Source organism: Coturnix japonica, chromosome 31 (assembly GCF_054131305.1).
Source record: "Coturnix japonica strain WE chromosome 31, WE-NBRP24, whole genome shotgun sequence".
In the NCBI taxonomy this organism is placed as follows: Eukaryota; Metazoa; Chordata; class Aves; order Galliformes; family Phasianidae; genus Coturnix; species Coturnix japonica.
In genome coordinates, this window is record NC_140693.1 from 2,731,961 (window position 1) to 2,750,169 (window position 18,209).

Sequence of the window (18,209 nt, forward strand, 5' to 3'; positions counted from 1 at the left end):
CTGCAAGGACAAACTTCAATTGGACTGAGCAAAGACGCTCCCACCCTGCAAGAGGTGGTCAAGGATCGGCTCGTGATGCTGCTCACTCCCATGTCCGTCTTTAGCAATTGAAAATCTCCTGTACCTTGCTGTCTTTCAAGCGCAAGGTGATAACAACTGACTCTTCTCCTTTGCCTTTTGCAGCCTCTCGTCAACTGGAACCCAGACTTCGGAGGAGAGAGCTCTCGGCTCCTCGAGCAGCGCAGGCTGAGATCTGCCCAGAGAAGGAGAGCCGAGACGGGCCCCTGCTGCTGCTCCTGCTGCTGCTGCTGCTCCTGCTCCCGCAGGGGCTGCCTGCAGGCAGCGGGTCCGGCAGCCAGCACCCAGGCGGCTGCAGCCAGGGGACCCCGGCCTCCCAAGCGCCGAAGGAGAAACCGCAGCCGACGTCGAGCTCGAGCCTTTCACAGCCGGCCAATGCGTGCTGCAGCAGCTTGGGGAATGAACCAGCCTCTGGACCCGTCCCTGCTGCCACCAAACAGCGGCTGGAGCCCTGGAGACATTTGTACTTCCTTGTCGTTCACCGCTTCATCTTACATGGGAGACAGCTTGCCACGCAACCCAGCGCTGCAGGAACTTCCCTGGCACCCAAGAGAGCAAGAGCAGTGTGCTCCTGAGGCCGGCCTGCTTTTCCACTCCTTATCGCTCACGGTGAACATACAGCATGAAGTCACGGTGATGCCAGAGGAGTGGGAGCCTTGGGAGGACCCGCAGCGCCCACCTTTCACCAGCTCTGTCTGGGTAGAGGAAGGCTGCTGGCTGCGCACCGATGAAGATAACTATGATGAAGATGATGAGTGAGCGCCCTACAGTGGGGTCATGTCGGCGCCCGCATAGTGGCCTGAGGTGGTAGTGGATAGACAGATAGTTATAAGGACAGGTTGTTTCAATAATAAATCGTTTCAGTTGTCACTTCAGTTTGGTCATTCACTCCTTTCCTTGAGGGCGAGATCTCAGATGCGATTTTAATTTTGCCAGTGAAAACGTGCAAGGCTTTGGCTTGGTTGAACGAGGTGTACTCCCGCAGGGAACTCATCCCGATACTTCCATCACCCTCCCCTCATCCTGCCCCTCTCGGCCCTGGCTCCGCCCGGCTCCCCGGGCCGCGGCTGTGCGGAGGGCGGTGTGAGCGTGGAGCGCGTCCCGTGCCGAGCCGACAGCCGCCCCATGGCCATGCCGCCATGCTGCCCAACACTGGGTAAGGCAACCTGGGCTTTCCCCCTTCCTTCGGCGAGGCCGCGAGCTCCGAGCCACAGGAGCTGCCAGGGCAGAGCTGGGGCCGGGGCCGGGGCCGGGCGGAGGGACAGACGCGTGCTCCGCAGCCCCTTGAGAGTGATGGGACGCGGGGTGGAGGCCACGGCCGGGCACGGTGGCCCCGGAGCGGCTGGGTCGGACCCGGAGTCCCGCTCGGTGCTGTTTGCTCACGGGCCGAGCTGTGTGCACATCCGGAGGGCAAAGTGCGGCTGTGGGTGTGCTGTGGAATCTGAATTGAGTGACTGCTGCGGCGTTATTTCTGCACTGCTAATGAACGGGGACATACGTTGACCTTATTCGTTCCCGTGTGTTGCAAGCAGTAGTCATGAGATCCTGTACGAGTGCAGAAAGCGCCCACGGTGCAGCCTGTGGGCTGCCCTGGTTGCGGCCGTGCCTGCTGCAAAAGGAGCCCACCTGCATGATTCTAACTCCCTGAACCTGTCCAGTTAACATTTCTCTTACCCCTTAGGCTGTTCAACCATCCAGACTATTATGTATTTACTTGGATACAAAAGTATTTTGAGAGATGGTAATGAAAGCCTTGCTAATGTGAATGGTATCAGCTGTTATCACTTTGGCCTCAAATCCTTTCATTCTATCACAGAAGTCAATCAGGTTCACCAGGCTTGATTTTACCTACTGAGATTGATGATGCATTGGAACATGCTGCCCAGGGAAGTGCTGAAGTCACCATCCCTGGTGATGTTCAGGAAGGGTTTAGATGTGGCACTGAAGGACATGGTTTAGTGGCCATAGTGGGGATGGGTTGAAGGTTGGACTATATTGTCTTTTCCAACCTTCCAAGTTCTAAGATTACCTCTCATCTATGGCTAGTTTCTCATGTCCTGGTAAACCATGTTCCTAAGCAAGGCACTACCAGTGTCTGCTCTCACTGAATCACCCATGCCACTCAGCAACGCCTTTCCCTTGTTCATGCTCTTCCTACCCACATTATAGCAGATAAACAAGTTGCCACTGGCTTCCCTTGCAAGTCTCAGCTGCAGGTGAACTTTGGTTCTCCTCACACTGTGCTGATATGCTCATGCAATATTCCCAGTTCCTTTTTATCTCACTGGTGCTTCCACTCTGTGTGACACCTTTGTACACAGGGGCTCAGTCACAAGTCGTTTGCACAGCTGTGTCAGCCTGCTGGTTGGTTGGACAGACTTGTGGGGATTTATTGGGTTAAATGCAGTTACTTGCAAACTGAGTTTTACTGTGAAAGCCTTAAGGAAAATCATGGTCATTTTTGAAAATCTGATTTTTGGCTCTTGTCTTTGGCACCCTGCATTGGGATTGTGATCCTGGACTTTGCCTTTACAGCGTGTTGAGCTACTGGTCCTCTGTGTTCAGAGGGCCAAAAGAATTAAATTACAGAGAGCTGCACTGAGTATCAAAACGTTAGAATTGGTTGGTTTTGTTGTTTTTAGAAGTCACTCCTTTTCTGCTTTTGGAGAATGCAGCAGTTCTGTTGTGGGCAGCCTTGGATTATTGTACAAAAAGTCTTCAGTGGTGGTGAAAGGCTTATATTTCCAAGAAGGTTCTGCAGGTAAGAGTTAAGAGTTTTTCATAGGATTTCTTAATACTACACCATGTTTTCTATTCCCAATAGAGATAGGAAGGCAAAATCTTTTTTTCTCTATGCTTCCACATTTGATTTGATAGCGATAAAGCTCATTGCTGTCTTTTTAAATAGAAATTATCTTTGAGGAGTGAAGGAGGCCCCAATTGCGTCTTTGGGCTAGAACATATGTTGCTCATCTTAAACCTGTGCATTATCTTTTAAACTTCAACACTTGGAACATGGTTAAACTCCTCTTGCAAGTCCATGTTCCTTCTCTGCAACATCCCATTCTCAGAGTATACAAAAAGGATTAACAACATGCTTTTTTCCTTTTTTTTTTCCCTCCCCAATTCAATACTCATGTAAAAGGGTCAGTTTGTATCTGAAGGGGGTGGTAGGAGCTGGGAGAGTTTCTGTACTCTAGGAAGATGATGCTTTGACCCCAGAAAGTTGATTTTTCCGTGACTTACATCCTTCAAAAGTAAAATTCTATGTGTAGACTAAATATGTATCCTACTAAATATGGGATTTTTGTGTGCTTTTTGTAGCCTACACAATTTGTAAATATGGCATGTCCATGTGTGTCTTGGGAATGGCAGAAGAATTTAAAGGAGAAGTTGCTGTCAATGCTTTATGGCCTAAAACAGGTGATTATTTTGAATTGTTGTGTTTTGTCCTATACAGGTGGTCTTATTTAGGACTGATTCAGAACACCGAGCACTTCTGTGTATTTTTTTGTGATCAAAGATGTTGTGTGGGTATTGGCTTTCTTTCCTAGTTCTCACTGTTGCCTTCCTGTTTTCACTTAAACTTGCCTTCAGCCTGAGCACATTCTGCTTTTTCTCCTGTCTTGTCACTGCTCCTTTCAACATGACTCAAACTTTGGTTTGCACACCATCCCTGAGTAGTATTGGACATTTATGTCAATATTTAGAATCCCCAGCTAGTTAGATTGCCAGGAAATAGATGAAGCTGACAAGATATGTACCTCTGTAGATGTAAAAAAAAAAAAAGTTTTGGCTGAGTGGGAAATCAATTGCTTTTTCACACAACCATCCAACACTTCTTGCAAGTCACAGCACACTGAAGGGCCGCATAGCAGAAAAATAACTTGGTGTGCCCATCTTATACTAGCTCCAGTTTATTGTCCATGGGTCAGTGAGGACCAGGGCTGCTGTTGAAGGTTTGGTAGCTGCTGAACAAAGAGACCAGTGTCTTGAAAGCATTAGAAGCAGCAAGTGAGCTTTCAAAATTTGTATGTATCGGTGTTTCCTTGATGAAAACTGTTCATGTTCTGAAGTATAAAAGTTTGTAATGTTCAGTCTAGGAAGAAAAATGTTGTTTTGAAAGGTTTATCTGCCAAAACAAAAGTTAACTACTTTAGAGAGTGAGAGAGGTGACTTCTGTAGAATCTACATTACAATTACAAAGTTTTTAATTTAAAGAACATCATATATATGTGATCAGCTTCAATGCTGGAGATTGACACTGTGCTAGTATGGTTCTATTGGTTCATCCAGCTCCTTGAAACAAGAAAATATGCTGATAGTGAGATGTTACGAGCTCTCGATTTAACTAAATGTGAAAGAGGTAGCCTGCCAAATGTAAGAGTGTGAATGAGTAGTAGAGGTACTGCAGGGTCAAAGTGGAAGATGCTGTATGTATGAATTAATGGAAAACCAGCAGCACTTTGTATGAAATAGATGGAAGGATGTGCAGATTGCAGGACAGTAGATGGTTTTTCATATCAGTCTTTGCCCATAGTTTTGCTATATTTAGAACAATAATAATTGGCTGTAATGTGAAAGTAGAGGAGCATAAGCCAGGAAAAGTTTGAGTTTGTGCTATTGGGTTTCTCATCTTTAACTTAGAGTCACTTTGTTATCTCACAAGTTATTGTGGGGCTAAAATTGAGATTTTCAGTATGGTAATGGCTGCAGAAAATGTTAATTGCTGATGCACATTCACTTTGAGAAAGATAGTTGTCCTGTTAGTTTTTCATGTCCTGAATAAAGCCAGAGGAAGTCTTTGTGTGGAAAGTATTGATAGAAGCATTGAATAATATGAATATTACAAGGAGTTCTTCCCTTTATTCCTCTTTTGGTTCCTTTAATACTTTTCAAGTAAGGGAATCTTTACACTTTGAGGATTGTTTGCTGGTTGACCATTCTTCGCTGGTTGATGGTATTTCACAGTTTAGTCTTCTCATGATTTACTTTCATGTGAGAGGAGAATAAAGTTTATGCATTTGCCAAAGAGATGAGTATGTGATGTCATTAGTGTTAAACTTGTAATTTCCTGTCCTCTGAATTTTCCAGCCATACATACAGCTGCTATGGATGTGCTGGGAGGATCCGGAATAGAGAAGCAGTGCAGAAAAACTGACATAATTGCAGATGCTGCATATTGCATTTTAACAAAGCCGAAAACTTTCACTGGAAACTTCATTATTGATGAAGTTCTACTGAGAGAAGAAGGCGTTAAGGATTTTGATGTCTATGCAATTGCACCAGGTAAAAGAGATCTTTAAAATGAGAAGTTTGCAAAGGAAGGAAGGCCATATGGGGAATATGGATATATTCCTTTGACTCAGTCAAAAGATGCTTTGCCTCACGTTTGAGAATGTGGATTCTGGGAAAGCACATAATAGTCCACTGAGGCTCTAATAATCAATGCCTATATAAATATATATATATATATATTTTAAACCCATTAGCGAAAAGAAAATAGACCTGCACCACAAGCGCAAGTATTACTATTTACCAAATAGTGAGATAGTGTTTCTTCATCTTCAGATGTTTCTGACTGAATTTGTAAGAGGCTTCTGGGTCTGATTTTAAATGTACCAGAACCTAAACATGTCACCTCGTCTTCTTTCAACCTGTAGTTCATTTACTGGTAAATTGAGGTGCTGTTGCCTTCAGAATGGATTCCTGTTTGTGCTGTTCACCCTTACTTGGGCTTACTGTTATTGTTCAACTCCCCTTTAGGTCACCCCCTGATGCCTGACTTCTTCTTGGATGCTGAAACTGACATGACAGCCACATAATCAGAAGGCCGTGGAAGGGCAACCTCTGCATGTACATGTCGATTATTTGTGATGATAATGAATGCCTCCTCTATTTCAAGTTACTTTTGGACTACATTCAAGCTATGTGGCAAAATCTCTTGTATTTGGGCTGTTTGATTTATGGAAGTGACTTTAGAGTCTGCAACTTTCACAGTTCATAATCAGCACCTTGTTTTGAACAACCTTTTTGCTTTTTACCACCAGAGTTAAGCGGTATGAAGATTATGAGTAAATATTGCTGTAAAAAAATCACAAGCAATCAGCATATTTTGCAGGAGTGTTACATCTTTCTTGCAGTGTGAGAACTTGAGAAGCTTCTATTCCTACATGAAGTTCTCACAGTCGTACATGATGTGAATGTCTACAAGATGAAATAGAGAAGTTGTTTTTTTACAAAAGCATCAGGTTCACTTTTTCAGAATAGTGATGTTTCTATTGGAGGGCAATAGGAATACTGAATATGTTTTATAGGAGTGCCAAAACAAATACAGGAAAGAAAGAGGCTAAGTTTGAAAAGAGCCCAGTTCCCTTGAAAATACTATTTGTGAGTGCGCACTTAGACTTTTCTGCCAGGAACTGATACTGCCAACTGCCCAGATCTCCAACACAGTAGCAATTCACTGAGTAGAATAATTATTTCCTGATACACTGACCTTCTGCATGGCTTTTAGGGGCTGCTAAGCATTACATGCCTTATAAATTGCAAATGCTCTTTCTTAATGTTAAATGAGCACATTCACTGCAGTGTAGAAAGTTGCTGATTAAAGTAGTGAATTGATTCACACCTGAGAAGCTTTTGCAGAAGAACTGCTGAAAACATATATATTCTTAGAAAGATAAGTGAGATAGAGCGTTCCAGCATTTTACAGAGAATCCATCTGTTTCTTTTAGGTGCTTCACAGGCATCAGGTGGAGCCAAGCTTAATAAAGAATCAGCTTCAGCGGGGCCTGTTGCAGAAACATTCAGAGTTATTCAGGGAGAACTCAATAAAGAAATAGTGAAATCCACGCAGGGCGTCTTTCAGTTTGAATTGTCAGGTAAGACCATCACTTGTAAAATTCTCAAATGCTCACTTTTCTAGCAAGAGTCAGTCTGTATTTTCACATGTAAATACTTGTCTTTTATAACTGGTCTAGGAACAGGGACATCTTTGGGTGTGCTCTATAAGATGCTGCCTTTCAGAGCCAACTTCAGCACATGTGGGATTTACCCTGCTGCTGTTGTCACAGGGAGATGCTTTCTGCATCAGCAGCATGTGCTGCTCTTTTGGGGACTGTGGTGTGTTTTCCTGGTGTTTCATTTCTGCTGTGTCACCCTGCTGGCCGTGCTGCACAGGGTCAGCATGGTAGTTCTGTTCCAAACCCCTGCTGCCTCCAGCTCCACCAGCAGCCACTGCCTTGTCCCCTGACACTGTGGCACTGTGGGGCATCTGCTGGGGCTGACCTTGTCTGCACAGAGAGCGCGGGGCAGCTTCTGGCACAGCACCTCCAGCACGTCTAGCACGAAGATGGGAGAGAAAAGCAGGCGGGGGTAGCAAAGGGCAGGGCACATCAGTCCTTGTGGTGCTGCCACAGGTTCTCCCTGTTCCACTCAGGTGATGAAGGAGGCACTTGGTACCTTGACCTGAAAACCAGCAGTGGGAGTGCTGGGTTTGGGAAGCCTCCTGCAGCAGCTGATGTTGTGATGAGCATGTCGAGTGGCGACTTTGTGAAGATGTTCACTGGTGAGTAACAAACGGGTTTGGCAGAACTGAGGCAGCTACTGGTGGCAGGAAACATCTTGCTGATGGATGAGCTGACAGGCTCACCTCTCTTTGTGGTCTTGGAATTGGATGAGCTGTAGCTGGAAGTGCATGGCCTTTAAATTCCCTTCCAACGTAAGTCACTCTGTGAGTCCATGATTTTATAATAAAAATATCTACTGCTTTGTTCAGTAGCTATTGAACTTTTCAGAGCGTAGCTTCAGAAAGCATCCAGTCAATCTGTTGAACCTCTTTTCTGATGCTTTTACAGTAGAACTTGGTAGCAAAGTAACTACTATATGATATCGCAATCTCCAGTTCCTTTCCTTTTCCTGATGATTCTGTGTCTTCTTTTTAGGTAAACTAAAGCCAACCATGGCCTTCATGTCAGGAAAATTAAGGATTAAAGGTAACATGGCACTAGCATTGAAGCTAGAGAAGATGCTGACACAGTTTAATGCTAAACTGTGAGGGAGAAGCTGTACCAGCAGAACATCCAGCCTTTCTTTTATAATAGCAATGCTACATTTTAAAACGATAATCTACTTTTTTCTCTTTTTTTTGTGTGTATAACAACTGTGGATAAAATGCTGATCTGTTAGAGAAGATCTAATTTAGTTTTATTAAGACTGAAAGGTGTTTGTGATTAAACAATTCCTTCTTGAGAATACTTCTATTATGTAACTGGTGTTTTCCTTTCTTACACTCCTTTGGAGCAATGCAACACACCTGAAGTGGGTTTTCTTTTACATATTTGCTTGCATGCGTGCATGTCCCATAAGAAGTCTGGGAGGAGCAAATATCACCTTGCAGATCTTCACACAAACACACCCCCAGCCCAGACTGCCACAAACAAGGTAATCCCTCCCACAGCACCTGCGTGCAGCACCAGAAGGTTTAAACTACAACATGTTTACAGGCACATCACCTTCCCTCTTTAGCATGGAAAGAATGGAAACTCATGAGAAAAAGCACAAATGCTCTCTAAGTGGACAAGAGCACAGATCCTCCTCCTGGTTCAAGAGCACGTGCAAAGCCAGAGGTAGCAACCTCACAGTGTTGCCAACAGAACTGCTCAAAATGTAGGGCATTTTACTCCTAAGTATGTAGAGAATATTTCAAGACTTAGAATTTATTTTCTAACTCGTGCAATGGTCAAATAGTTTATAGTCTTCAAAGCCTGTGCTCAAACAAAATTATTTGTGCTGTAAAGGTTCTATCCCTGTTGAATTCTGGTAATAATACAGAGAATGTTGAATTCACTTATGCACTCTGCAGTCCCAGCGCCATGAAAAACATGAACGAACTTTCCTTTTGAGGTGACATCTTGCCTGTGGCTGTGTGGTTGTTCCCACACTTGGCTACATTATGCAATACTGTATGTGTAATGCTGGTTGCAGCAGTGCAATCAGGAAGTATGCCTTAGGATTGCCAGGGCTGTTACATCTGGAAGGAGATGTAAGCAGATGTGGCTTGTTCTCATCTAGATAACATGAAGAGTATTGAGGGGATAGTGCAAGAAAAAGAATCTTTCAAAAGCAGTCAAACAAGTGCTTTGCTGCATGACCTGAAAGGGTGATGGTACCAGATTGTCTTGGTGTGAGCACATGGTAAGATTTTTGTGTTAATAACTAAAGACCGTTAGATACGCTGCTGTTCTCTGAGCTGAATAAACATCAGCTGGCGGTACCTCATGTATGAGCAGAGGATGGGTGAGAAGGTGGTGTGTTTGGAAACTGGGGGTGGCTGGGATCTAGAAGATGCAGAGTGAGCTGACAAAAGGTAAAGGTTGAAAACAAAATGGGAAAAGAGTTTTGCCAGTTCCTCAGCCGGTGACCCTCCTGAGAACTGAGAGTGGGGAAAAATTAATCAGATGAAATTCCAGCTCCCTCCCTTGAAGACTGACAACGATTTTAGAGGCACATGTTCATGTTGGACTACACCTCTTTTCCCCTATGAATAAAAAACCTTGCTGCCTCAAAAAACAGGGCACCTTACCCTTCTTTGATCCAGTCTTGCTCAGATCTGGAGGAGCTGGAGAGAGCTGCAGCATAAGTATTCACATATAGTAGTACTGTTAAGCACAACCTGTAGGTGACAGCAGGGCAGCAGCACCTCCAGTGCTGTGGGCTGCTCATGGGTGTGTTGCTCAATTCTATGCAGCTGGGAGCTGCTTGCAAAATGCTGAATGTGCTGTGACCAGCACAGTGCAGAGCTTTTACTCTATCTCACTTTCTGCCTTCCCTCGGAATAAGGCACCTACTCTATCACAATTGCATTTGTGTAAAAATGAATATTTGAAACCCTGTTCTTTTGGTTACTCAGCTGATCTCCATTCCCTTGTTAGTAGTCCTGTGTTTTTTTATGGCTTGCACCATCATTAGTCATCTGCCTGTGCTATAAGATTCTCCTTTATCTCTCGTTTGCCTACGCCATATTCAAGCATTTCCAGGAAAAGCTCAGGGTATTGAAATATCCTTGAGTGGTCTAAGTACTCTTTCAGAATATAGGGGGAAGGAATGTGCTTTAAGCACCCGCATCTAAGTAGCTTCTGCTACACTCATAAATTAGATCTAATCCAACACCTGTGAATAACAGCTCCCCTCTGCTTTATAGTTTAGCTGTTCTTTTGGAAACCTTAATTGTGAGTATTGTGTGAGAAACAATTGATGCAATTAGATTTGCTGGAAAGAATAACGACTGTCACTTCCTTTGGAACAAGAGGAAGTACACCATTTTGTGCTTTTTCTGTCTAATACAACAGCACATGTGAGATAACTAGTGACTAGATCTAAGGGAAGACATGTAATATGTTCTCTCCACAAGTAATTCAGCTTCAGCAGATCCACTGCAGTTACATTTTCTAAGGTACCTCAAACGAGATCAAGGCTTGGCTTTTCAAAAGATGCGTTTGCATGTGGGAGGGAACCTCTGAATGTTGTGCAATGAGCTGCAGCCTCTCTTCAGCCCCTAAATTAATGAAGATCCGTGTAAGTATGTTCAGCACACAATCAAAGTGCTGCCAAAACAGTCCCATTTAATGCAATTATCAGCTACTTTGCACTGTCCGTGCTTTCCCTTTGTTGGCACCTACAACACAATGCTGTCACAAGGGGAGCATGCAGGCACACAGCCCTTGGCAGCCCTTCTACATGATGCTGGGCAGAGGTGAAAATACAAAGAGGCTCAGTGAGGCAGGCACAGAGTGCCAGTGTCAGGTGCTCAGGTGGGGCTATGGGCATTCTGGGGACCTTCCCTGCCCAGAAAGTGTCTTTTTTGGCTCAGTGAGAGTGTTTTGAAGGCCCTCCAGGAAAGCATGATTTGGGAGTGGAAGATTGGTATGTCATGCTGGTCACACATCCATCCTAGTGCAGAACAGAGAGCATTCATTCACACTCCTACTACTGCTCCTTTAAGCTCTCCTACAGTCTGCAGTTCTGATTTACCAGCAGTCAGCAAAGAAATCATAGCTTCTTCCTACTCATTTGTCTCTAGCAGTCAAATAAAACCATTTGTGTCAAACCTTTCTCTCTGTAGCACCTGCTTTGGCCTGGAGGCGTCTCCCTCAGACTCACAGATAAGCATGCTGACCCTGAAGGATTCCAAACCATGGCTCTCACCACAGCTCCCCTCTCCCCAAGTTGAAACATACCTTTTTACAGTTATAAACTGCATGAAAAGATCATCATACTCGAATAGAATGCACATGTTTTGACTTAGCCAAATGGAACTGTGTGGTAATAGTTACTTGCAAAGAGTTTGCTCTGCTCTCCAAGCCATTTTGAAAGCTGTGTGCCTTGAAGGCCAACTGCTCTGATTTTAATGCCTCTTTTATCCATATTTCTGTGCCTAATTCAGTCATACTGCAAAAGCGAAGGTAGTTATATGGATTTACAGCACCTTTGGGTCTCAGCAGCAGCCTGGAGACACGAAGCACATGTGCTTGGAGACTCATACTGCCCAAGTGCTCTTTTCTTCACCAAAGGTCCTCTTCCTCAGTTAGAAGGTTCCATGGTGGAGCTGCAGGATCCTTCTTCGGGGAGATTTTATCACCAAAGTGAGGAGATGATTATACAGAATTTGTCCACATGGGTGTGTGTGCATGATGACACTAAGCTGAGTGGTGCAGTTGAAGGAATGCCATTCAGAGGGACCTTGACAGGCTTGAAAGGTGGGCCTGAGTGAACCTAATGAGGTTCAACACGGCAAAGTGCAAGGTTTTGCACTTAGGTTGGAAGAACCCCAGGCACCTGTACAGGCTGGGAGGAGTGGTCCTTGAGAGCAGCTCAGCAGAGAAGGACCTGGGGGTCCTGATGGATGAGAAACTCAACATGAGCCAGCAGTGCGCTCTGGCAGCCCGGAAAGCAAATGGGATCCTGGGCTCCATCAGGAGAGGGGTGGTCAGCAGGGATAGGGAGGTGATCGTCCCTCTCTACTCTGCTCTTGTGAGGCCCCATCTGTTGTACCGTGTCCAGGTGTGGAGCCCTCAGTACAAAAAAGACATGGAGATTTTGGAAAGGGTCCAGAGGAGGGCCACAAAGATGATCAGGGGGCTGGAGCACCTCCCCTATGAGGACAGGCTGAGGGAGTTGGGTTTGTTCAGCCTGGAGAAGAGAAGGTTGCGGGGTGACCTCATTGCAGCCTTTCAGTACCTGAAGGGAACTTACTCCCAGGAGGGGAGTAAACTCTTGGAAAGGGCTGATAATAGCAGGACTAGGGGAAACTGATTTAAGTTGAAAGAGGGAAGATTTAGGTTGGATGTTAGGGGAAAAGTTGTTTACTAGGAGAGTGGTTAGGCCCTGGAACGGGCTGCCCAGGGAGGTTGTGGATGCCCCGTCCTTGGGGGTGTTCAGGGCCAGGTTGGACAGGGCCCTGGGCAACCTGATCTAGTAAAGGTGTATGTTTGGTGGCCCTGCCAGGCAGGGGGGTTTGTTCTTCATGATCCATGAGGTCCCTTCCAACCTGGGTCATTCTGTGATTCTGCGATTCTGTGATTCTGTGATCTCATCCCCATCAGCCACACAGCAGCTCCAGCCCCATAGATCTGACCCATATCAGCACCACAGCAGCTCCAGCCCCATAGATCCGACCCACATCTACCCCAGAGCAGATCCTGTCCCACAGATCTGCCCCACAGCAGCTCCAGCCCCATAGATCTGACCCATATCAGCACCACAGCTGTTCCTGCCCCATAGATCTGACCCACATCTGACACACAGCAGCTCCTGCCAAATTGATCTGACCCACATCAGCACGACAGCAGCACCTCTCCCATAGATCTGAGAAACGACTGCCCCACAGCAGCAACTGCCCCATAGATCTGACCCACATCTGCCCCACAGCAGCTCCTGTCTCATAGATCTTAACCACATCAGCACCACAGCAGCTCCTGCCCAATAGATCTGACCCTCATCAGCCACACAACAGCTCCTGCCCCATAGATCTGACCCACATCAGCCCCACAGCATCTCCTGCCCCATAGATCTGACCCACATCTGCCCCTTAGGAGCTCGAACCCCATAGATCTGACCGACAGCTGCTCCTGCCACATAGATCTGACCCACATCTGCCCCAGAACAGCTCCCGCCCCATAGATCTGACCCACATCGGACCCACAACAGCTCCTGCCCCATAGATCAGACCCACATCTACCCCACAGCAGCTCCTGCCCCATAGATCTTACCAACATCAGCGCCATAGCATCTCCTGCCCCATAGATCTGACACACATCACCCCCACAGCAGCTCCTGCCCCAAAGATCTAGCCCCCATCAGACCCACAGCAGCTCCAGTCCCATAGATCTGACCCACATCTACCCCACAGAAGCTCCAGCCCCATAAATCTGACACACATTACCCCCACAGCAGCTCCTGCCCCATAGATCTCAACCACATGAGCCACACAGCAGCTCCTGTCCCACAGATCTGACCCACATAGGCCCCACAGCAGCTCCTGCCCCATAGATCTAACCAACATCAGCTCCACAGCAGCTCCTTCCCTATAGATCTGTCCCACATAAACCCACAGCAGCACCTGTTCCGTAGATCTGACACACATCATCCCCACAACTGCTCCTGCCCCAACGATCTGATATACATGTGCCCCACAGGAGCTGCTGCCCCATAGATCTGACCCACATCTGCCCCACAGCAGCTCCTGCCCAGTAGATCTGACCCACAGCAGCTCCTGCCCCATAGATCTGACCAACATGTGCCCCAGAGCAGCTCCTGCCCCATAGACCTTACCCACATCAGCCGCACAGCAGCTCCTGGTCTATAGATCTGACCCACATGTGCACCACCGCACCTCCTGTCCCATAGATCTGACCCACATCTGCACTACAGCAGCTCCTGCCCCATAGATCTCACTCACATGTGCCCCGGAGCAGATACTGCCCGATAGATCTGACCCACAACTACCCCACAGCAGCTCCTGCCCCATACATCTGACTCACATATGCCCCACAGCTACTCCTGCCCCATAGATCTGACCAACATCTACCCCACAGCAGCTCCTGCCCCGTAGATCTCACTCACATGTGCCCCAGAGCAGATCCTGCCCCATAGATCTGACCCACAACTACCCCACAGCAGCTCCTGCCCCATAGATCTGACACAAATCAGCCCCACACCAGCTCCTGCCCCATAGATCTGACCACATCAGCCCCACACCAGCACCTGCCCCATTGATCTGACCCACACCAGCCCCACAGCAGATCCTGCCCCATAGATAGGACACACACCTGCCCCACAGCAGCTCCTTCCCTATCAATCTGACCCACATAAGCCCCACAGCAGCAACTGTTCCGTAGATCTGACCCACATCAGCCCCAAAGCAGCTCCTGCCCCATAGGTATGACCCACCTCAGCCCCTGCCTCAGAGATCTGACCCACATGTGCCCCTTAGCAGCTCCTGCCCCATAGATCTGACCCACAGCAGCTCCTAACTCATAGATCTGACCCACATATGACCCACAGCAGATCCTGCCCCATAGATCTGACCCACAGCAGCTCCTGCCCCATAGATCTGACCAACATCAGCTCCACAGCAGCACCTACCCCATAGATCTGACCCACATCTGCCCCACAGCAGCTCCTGTCTCATAGATCTTAACCACATCAGCACCACAGCAGCTCCTGCCCCATAGATCTGACCCTCATCAGACCCACAGTAGCTCCTTTCCATAGATCTGACCCACATCTGCCCCACATGAGCTCCTGCCCTATAGATCTGATTCACTGAAGCCCCACAGCAGCTCCTGTTCAAAATCTCTCACCCACATCTGTCACATAGCAGTTCCTGACCCATAGTTCTGAACCAAATCATCTCCACAGCAGCTCCTGCCCCATAGATCTGAACCACATCTGCCCCACAGCAGCTCCTGACCCATAGATCTGACCCACATCTACCCCACAGCAGCTCCTGACCCATAGATCTGACACACATCAGCACCACAGCAGCTCCTGCCCCATAGATCTGACACACATCAGCCACACAGCAGCTCCTGCCCCATAGATCAGACCCACATCTACCCCACAGTAGCTCCTGCCCCATAGATCTGACCCACTTCAGCCCCACAGCAGCTCCTGCCCCATAGATCTGACCCACATCTGCCCCACAGCAGCTCCTTCCCCATAGATCTGACCCATATCAGCCCCACATCAGCTCCTGTCCCATAGATCTGTCCCACAGCAGCTCCTGCCCCATAGATCAGATTCACATCTCCCCATAGCAGCTCCTGCCCCATACATCTGACTCAAATATACCCAACAGCAGCTTCTGCCCCATAGATCTGCCCCACAGCATCTCCTGCTCCATTGATATGAGCCATATCTACCCCACAGCAATTCCTGGCCCATAGATGTGACCCTCATCAGCCTCACAGCAGCTCCTGCCCCATAGATCTGACCCACATAAGCCCCTCTGAAGCTCCTGCCCCAGAGATCTGACCCAAATCATCTCCACAGCAGCTCCTGCCCCATAGATCTGACATACTTGTGCCCCACAGCAGCTGCTGCTTCATAGATCTGACCCACATCTGCCCCACAGGAGCTCCTGCCCTATAGATCTGATCCACATTAAGCTCCACAGCAGCTCCTGTTCAATATGTCTCACCCATATCTGCCCCATAGCAGCTCCTGCCTCATAGATCTGAGCCACATCATCCCCACAGCAGCTCCTGCCCCATAGATATGACCCACAGCAGCCCCACAGCAGCTTATGTCCCATAGATCTGACCCATATGTGCCCCACAGCAACTCCTGCCCCATAGATCTGACCCTCAGCAGCTCCTGCCCCATAGATCAGACCCACATCTGCCCCACAGCAACTCCTGCCTCATAGATCTGACCCACATGTGCCCCACAGCAGCTCCTGCCTTATAGATCTGACCCACATGTGCCCCACAGCAGCTCCTGCCCCTTAGATCTGTCCCACAACAGCTTCTGACACATAGATCTGACCCTCATCATCCCCACAACAGCTCCTGCCCCATAGATCTGACCCACATCTGCCCCACAGCAGCTCCTGCCTCATAGATCTGACCTACACACTACATCCGGATCTCACTACAGCCTCCCTTCAGGAAGTTAGAGAGAGCAATGAGGTCTCCCCTGAGCCTCCTCTTCTCCAGGATGAACAATCCCAGCTCCCTCAGCCGCTCCTCATACGGCCTGTGCTCCAGACCCCTCACCAGCTTTGTTGCCCTCCTCTGAACGCGTTCCGGGGCCTCCATGTCTTCCTTGCACTGAGGGGCCCAAAACTGAACACAGCACTCGAGCTGCGGCCTCATCAGTGCTGACAACAGGGGGACAATCACCTCTCTGCTCCTGCTGGCAACACTGTTTCTGATGCAGGCCAGGATGCCCTTGGCCTTCTTAATATACAGCAAAAAAATCTCCTGAAAAGGAAACCAGAATATCTGGCAACACGAAACAAAGCTTGGATTCATAAAAGACTGGCAGCAAGGCCTGAATCTCTTGTGTAATCTGCTCTTGATTTATCCCATTAGCACTAGGTGGAATGCAGAAGCTTCCTGAGACGTGATAATCAAAACCTAGTCCAATGCCTTTAAAAAAGCCTTTAAGAGATTACTCCTCCTTGGCTGTTTAAAATAAACTTAGGTAATACAAAATGTTGGAAAATTTTTGGACAGCTCCCCAGGGCCGGGCTTTGGAAGGCCGTATTGACGAGAGTCAATCAAGCTCCGGCTGCAGGCGTATATGTGTGTGCCAGTTCTTTAACACAGTAGAAATCACAACTTGCTGCGTGATCAAAATTCTGCATGTGCTACTCCTGAACCCCAATTACTTCCAACGGTGTTAAATTACCCCTTGATCTCAAAGCTGAACAAAACAACAAAATGCCACACCAATACTGAATACATAAAAACAAACAACTCCTTGGGCCTCAAGGGGAGGATGATGCACAGGCCACGGCTGCCAGCGTGCAGCTGGGCTTCCCAGGGCAAACAGCAGCACACGGTGCATCAGAAGCTGAAAGAACCCTCAGGGAAGAGAGGCCAACTCAACGGGCTGAGCATGGGACACCCTTCTTCCTGCCAGGCTGCTTCCCCTCCTCTGGTTTCTTTCTGTCAGTCCTCAGAGAGCAAGGAGATGCTCACAGCCTGTCACCAGCACTTACGGGTTGGCTGAAAGGCCACAGGTTGGGAAGACCAACAAGGAAACGGGGGAAAACCTGCACCATGTCAAGGGAGAGACGTGAAGCCGACCACTTCATCGCCCTGTGATTGCCAGCCCGAGCGAGGGACGTTCTGACCAGCTACTGAAAGAGGCAGCACCAGGTTTAGAAAGTTCGCTTCAATTTTATTGCGTACAAGAAGATTTGGCTTGTATTTATTACCCCGCCCACACCCCAAAATGAAGCCCCAGTGCCCAGGATTTCCGCTTAGCAATCAGTCACTCAGCCTCCAGTCAGACCCAAGGAGAAGCCAAACCCCAGGGCTACGTCACCTCCTCCCTCTCCAGTCCCAGCCAGCCCTATTTCAACCTAACCCTACACTGGGCCTGGACCTCAAGAGACACACCCTGAAGGAACGCAGCGTCTCCAGCTCTTGCCGTACACCAAGTCCTGCACAGGTGAAGCCCTCTTTGCTTCTAACGCAGCACAAGTCCTTCCTGTCCAGTTCACTTCCATCATCTCCACCGTCCATGACAGGGAAAGCACGGCTGTGCTGGTAAACTGGACTGTTCAGTCAGCAGGTTTTGGTGCCACCTCCGAGGAAGCGCTGCAGGTGGTTCTGCTGTCCTTTGTAGCTTCTTGCTCAGGCCATCATCGTTGCTTTCTGCTTTCCTTCTCGGCTTTCTTCCTCAGCTGAGCAGCGCTTGCCTTGCCTCAGCTTTCTTCACTCTCTCCCAAGTCTCAGTCCCCAAACTCTCCGAGTCCTACAAGAATCAATTCGGAAACGCTCAGGGAACCTTCTCAGCTAACAACTGGTTGGCGGCTCGCTTTGGGAGCTCAAGTCACCCTGCTGGGCACGTTGGGCTGCCAGAACTGGGAACCACCTTCCTGACAGTCGGGCACA

At 47.9% G+C, this 18,209-nt stretch overlaps 1 protein-coding gene and 1 long non-coding RNA gene across 2 annotated transcripts; both read left to right on the plus strand.

Moving 5' to 3' along the window:
* The first annotated feature begins 1,155 nt into the window (after positions 1 to 1,155).
* Positions 1,156 to 5,392, plus strand: LOC146755619 (hydroxysteroid dehydrogenase-like protein 2). Its single transcript, XM_085525330.1, has 4 exons — positions 1,156 to 1,234; positions 2,721 to 2,839; positions 3,403 to 3,501; positions 5,173 to 5,392. The coding sequence occupies exons 1-4, from the start codon at positions 1,218 to 1,220 to the stop codon at positions 5,382 to 5,384; spliced, it is 447 nt and encodes a 148-aa protein (XP_085381456.1). The 5' UTR covers positions 1,156 to 1,217; the 3' UTR covers positions 5,385 to 5,392.
* Positions 5,393 to 7,519: 2,127 nt separating this feature from the next.
* LOC146755620 (uncharacterized) lies at positions 7,520 to 8,336 on the plus strand. Its single transcript, XR_014937952.1, has 2 exons — positions 7,520 to 7,648; positions 8,025 to 8,336. It is a non-coding gene; the product is annotated as an uncharacterized LOC146755620 (long non-coding RNA).
* Positions 8,337 to 18,209: the final 9,873 nt, after the last annotated feature.

Excerpts from the sequence above, each read along its gene's own strand:
- LOC146755619 (XM_085525330.1), top strand. Across the intron at positions 2,840-3,402 it reads TTTCCAAGAAGGTTCTGCAG|CCTACACAATTTGTAAATAT; the intron begins GTAAGAGTTAAG and ends TGCTTTTTGTAG. Across the intron at positions 3,502-5,172 it reads TGCTTTATGGCCTAAAACAG|CCATACATACAGCTGCTATG; the intron begins GTGATTATTTTG and ends TGAATTTTCCAG.